Source organism: Musa acuminata, chromosome BXJ1-3 (genome assembly GCF_036884655.1).
Source record: "Musa acuminata AAA Group cultivar baxijiao chromosome BXJ1-3, Cavendish_Baxijiao_AAA, whole genome shotgun sequence".
In the NCBI taxonomy this organism is placed as follows: Eukaryota; Viridiplantae; Streptophyta; class Magnoliopsida; order Zingiberales; family Musaceae; genus Musa; species Musa acuminata.
The window spans coordinates 8,274,486-8,278,676 of NC_088329.1; the positions used below are offsets into that span (position 1 = coordinate 8,274,486).

At 44.8% G+C, this 4,191-nt stretch overlaps 1 protein-coding gene across 1 annotated transcript; it reads left to right on the forward strand.

Annotated features, from left to right (window-relative positions):
- On the forward strand, positions 1-3,941 carry LOC103974803 (subtilisin-like protease SBT3.5). The gene is made up of 11 exons (XM_065123245.1): positions 1-198; positions 293-444; positions 519-613; positions 704-801; positions 1,399-1,560; positions 1,631-2,247; positions 2,339-2,400; positions 2,473-2,736; positions 2,819-2,936; positions 3,027-3,198; positions 3,293-3,941. The coding sequence occupies exons 2-11, from the start codon at positions 346-348 to the stop codon at positions 3,838-3,840; spliced, it is 2,235 nt and encodes a 744-aa protein (XP_064979317.1). The 5' UTR covers positions 1-198; positions 293-345; the 3' UTR covers positions 3,841-3,941.
- The last annotated feature ends 250 nt before the right edge of the window (positions 3,942-4,191 follow it).

Consider the following 4,191-nt stretch of genomic DNA (forward strand, 5'->3'; position numbering starts at 1 on the left):
ATTCAAAGTTAGGATCTCATAATGATCTATTAAAATTTTACCCAACTAAACTGACAAGTGAGTGACATCTCATTTAGGGCCATTTGATCGATTGTTCCTTTTGCACATATGGCACAGTAGGGTGCTTTTCATTCCGAGCTACAACGGGTGAATTCCGATATGAACAACATCGGTGATGTGTGTTGCACGACTAACACGGTATATTCTCCCTTATCATAAAATAAAACAATATTCTTTTATTTTCATTAGTCTGTCATCGAGCATCACCACCGTCGGTCATGTGGCTTCATAGGCTTATAAGTAGCGCCATTGCAGGAACGCTGCTCCTCCACAACCACATGCAAGATGGGTTCCCAACATCTTCTATCCTCTATGCTTCTACTTCTCTTCCTATCAAGCTTCATCCAAATGGCAGCACTTGGACGTACTCCATCATCGACCAAGGTCCATGAGCGTCTCTCTTCCATCTTAACATTTGATGTCCACGAACTAACATCTCAGTGGTCTCTTCTGTGCAGCTGCTGTACATAGTGTACATGGGAGAGAGGCAACACGAAGATCCAGACCTTGTGACTGCCTCGCACCACGATATGCTGTCTTCCGTACTAGGGAGGTGTGCTTTTTTGCACCAAATATAGTTTGTGTTCCTTTCATCTTTCTGTCATATATGCTCGATTATAGGTTATTCTAATTGGTGATTCAGCAAGGAGGAAGCCGTGAGTTCAATTGTCTACAGCTATAAGCATGGCTTCTCGGGCTTTGCAGCCATGCTTACAGAATCTCAAGCACACCAAATTGCAGGTTCTTCCTTCTTCAATTTCAGGCCTATTTGACCAGTGACAATGGAGGCAAGTTCTAATATGATTAACAGCACAACTGATGAGAACAATCCAAAAGATACATGCAAGAATATATCTGAAATTTGAAGGGACGATATTGATCCAGATTAATCAATATGTGAAAATAAAATCTCAATCACAATAGTTTTGTGCTTAATTACGGGAGATCAAAAGATAGATATACTCCTGAGAGTCGGCTTATCTGTTGAGGCCACTAAAACAAAAAATTGAAAGACTTTATCTCAACCTTTAATGTGACTTCATGGTATTAATCTAAATTATGTCATTGATTCCATGTTGAGTAATAATTTTATATTTTGTAATCACCTAGGAATCATGATCGGAAAGTAGGATTAAGGTGGGTCTTGAACGCTTTTTTTATTATTGAGATAAGGTTGGCGACTTGAGATGAGAGAGAGAGAGAGAGAGAGAGAGAGAGAGAGAGAGAGAGAGAATCCATCACGTGTTTAGTATATTATATCATATTTATACACATACGTAATCCTCAATGAAGATGAGAAAGCGCCTTGATCATATTGCCCTTTTCTTTTATTGGTAGAATTGCCGGAGGTGATCAGCGTCAATCCAAGCCGCAGCGTTCCGCTGCATACTACACGAAGCTGGGACTACCTTGGTCTTGGTTATGAAAAACCCCAATCCACAGGACTACTTCGAAGAGGCAACTTCGGCGATGGCATCATCATCGGAGTTGTCGACTCAGGCAAGCGTTATATATTTCGTTACTGGCATCGAGGTTGTTGATTTGACCGTGTCATGTGAACTTTGTTTAGGCATTTGGCCGGAGTCGAGAAGCTTCGACGACCATGGTTACGGCCCCGTCCCATCCCGTTGGAAAGGAACGTGTCAAGTAGGTCAAAACTTCACCATCAAACACTGCAACCGCAAGATCATCGGTGCAAGATGGTACGACAGAGGCGTCGACGATTCCGACATCAGCGTAGACTACCGTTCTCCCCGAGATTTTCAGGGCCACGGAACCCACACGGCTTCCACCGCGGCCGGTTCATTAGTGGGTAACGCGAGCTTCCATGGCCTCGGTGCCGGCGTAGCAAGAGGAGGCGCTCCTCGTGCCCGGCTCGCCATATACAAGGCGTGCTGGGGAAGTAACATAAGGTGCTCGGATGCCGCCCTTCTAAAAGCGATAGACGACGCAGTGCATGATGGTGTGGACATCTTATCACTCTCACTTGGGGACTTACTTTACCCAATATTTCCTTCCATACATGCGGTAGCAAAGGGGATAACTGTGATCTTCTCTGGAGGCAATGACGGTCCCGTCACCCAGACCATTGCAAATGACCTGCCGTGGGTGATCACGGTGGCAGCCAGCACCATCGATCGCTCGTTTCCTACCCTCCTAACCCTCGGAGACAACCGAACCGTGGTGGTGCGAACGTGTGGTTTTCACAGACACGCTAATACATTTGAAAGTTTGCATCTATTTATATTGAATTAATTGTTCATGGTTGCTGCGGCAGGGACAATCCATCCTCTATGAATCCACCGATGGAGGATTCAAAGAGCTAGCAGATGGTGGGAGGTAACTATAATTCGATTAAATGTTCATAAAGAAAAGAGTACCTAGTAATGTGCATTTGATCTATTGTTGCAGTTGCTCGGACGCTCTGAATTCGAGTGATGTAGTCGGAAAGATTGTGCTCTGTTACCAGCTTGCCATCGCCTCAAGCTTACCACCCGTGCAAGGCTTTCAACCGGCTGCCATTAATGTTCAGGAAGCAGGAGGGAAGGGCATTATCTTTGCACAGTACTCCACCAACATCCTCGACTTCATCGACGATATTTGCACCGGCGGCGTATGCGTCTTTGTAGATTACGAGATCGGCAAACAAATAAAAGATTATGTAACGAATACAAGGTCTGCTCAACTCGAGTTCAGTTTTCCTAAACAGATCAGAATTTTTTTTTCGGGAATAACAACCACGAAAGGAAATTGGCAGATCCCCGCTGGTGAAGGTGAGCCTAACGCAGGATATGGTCGGGAGTGGAGTTATGTCGCCCAGGGTCGCAGCTTTCTCGTCGAGAGGGCCGAGTATAAAGTTCCCAGATCTAGTCAAGGTAGGTACAATTTCTATTATTTACTAGAAGCTCACATTGTTTGGTTATTTTCGATGAACTGGTGTGCTCACCATCACTGCCTTTGGACAGCCCGATATCACGGCTCCCGGATTCCTTATCCTGGCCGCAGTGAAAGATTCCTATGAGTTTAAGTCTGGAACATCGATGTCTTGTCCCCATGTCTCTGGCGTAGCAGCTCTTCTTAAAGCAGCACATCCCCAGTGGTCTCCTGCTGCCATCAAATCAGCACTCGTCACAACTGGTAAGTAGATTTACCATCCTGCTTCTGCATCGTTCATGAGTTCTTCTCTGTCTGCTTTGCTGATGTTAGAGTACATGAAAACCTCTGTTTTAAGCTCATACGACCAATAAATACGGCTTCCCCATAGAAGCAGAGGGAGTTCCTCGAAAGCTCGCCGATCCTTTCGACTTTGGCGGCGGTCACATCGATCGTAACAAAGCCGTTGATCCTGGGCTTATTTATGACGTCGATCCCAAAGACTACTTCAAGTTCTTCAACTGCACTCACGGTCCGTCGTTCACTAGTGGCTTGGTGGACAGTCGGCTGTATCGCCTGAATCTGCCCTCCATCTCCATTCCCGACCTGAAGAAGACACCACTGACGGTGTGGAGAACCGTGACCAATGTGGGGGACACAGATTCCATTTACAGGGCAATGGTGGAGTCTCCACCGGGTGTTAACATGGTGGTTGAGCCTTATCTTCTCCTGTTCAATGCTTCCACGACGACGCACACCTTCGCGGTGACGTTCACGCCGCTTATGATGGTGCAAGGGGACTTCAACTTCGGAAGCTTGACATGGTTTGATGATGGGAAGCACGCAGTAAGAATTCCTATCGCAGTTCGAGTGATCATTCGTGATTCCTTCTCTGATACCTCCTAAGGCTTGTGGTGGCATCCGCTCTATGTCGAGTACCATGGCAATAAGTTTGTATGTTGAAGTCGTATGGAGAATAAAAATTAACGTGGTACGTTGCTCTTGTACGCTTCAATATTTAGCACCGACGTACGATACAAGTTGTCAGGAAATAATATAGCTTTCGATATCCAACGTTATGACATCAAGTTAAACTCGTTATTTTAATTTCCAAAAATTTGCCTACCACCTCAATTAAAATAGACGTTCACATAATATACTCTCGTAATCTTGATTTGTTGAAATTAATGTGGCTCATACGATTTTCATTTTATGACATTTAATGATAGTTTAATAAATATTTAATGAGAAAGACAA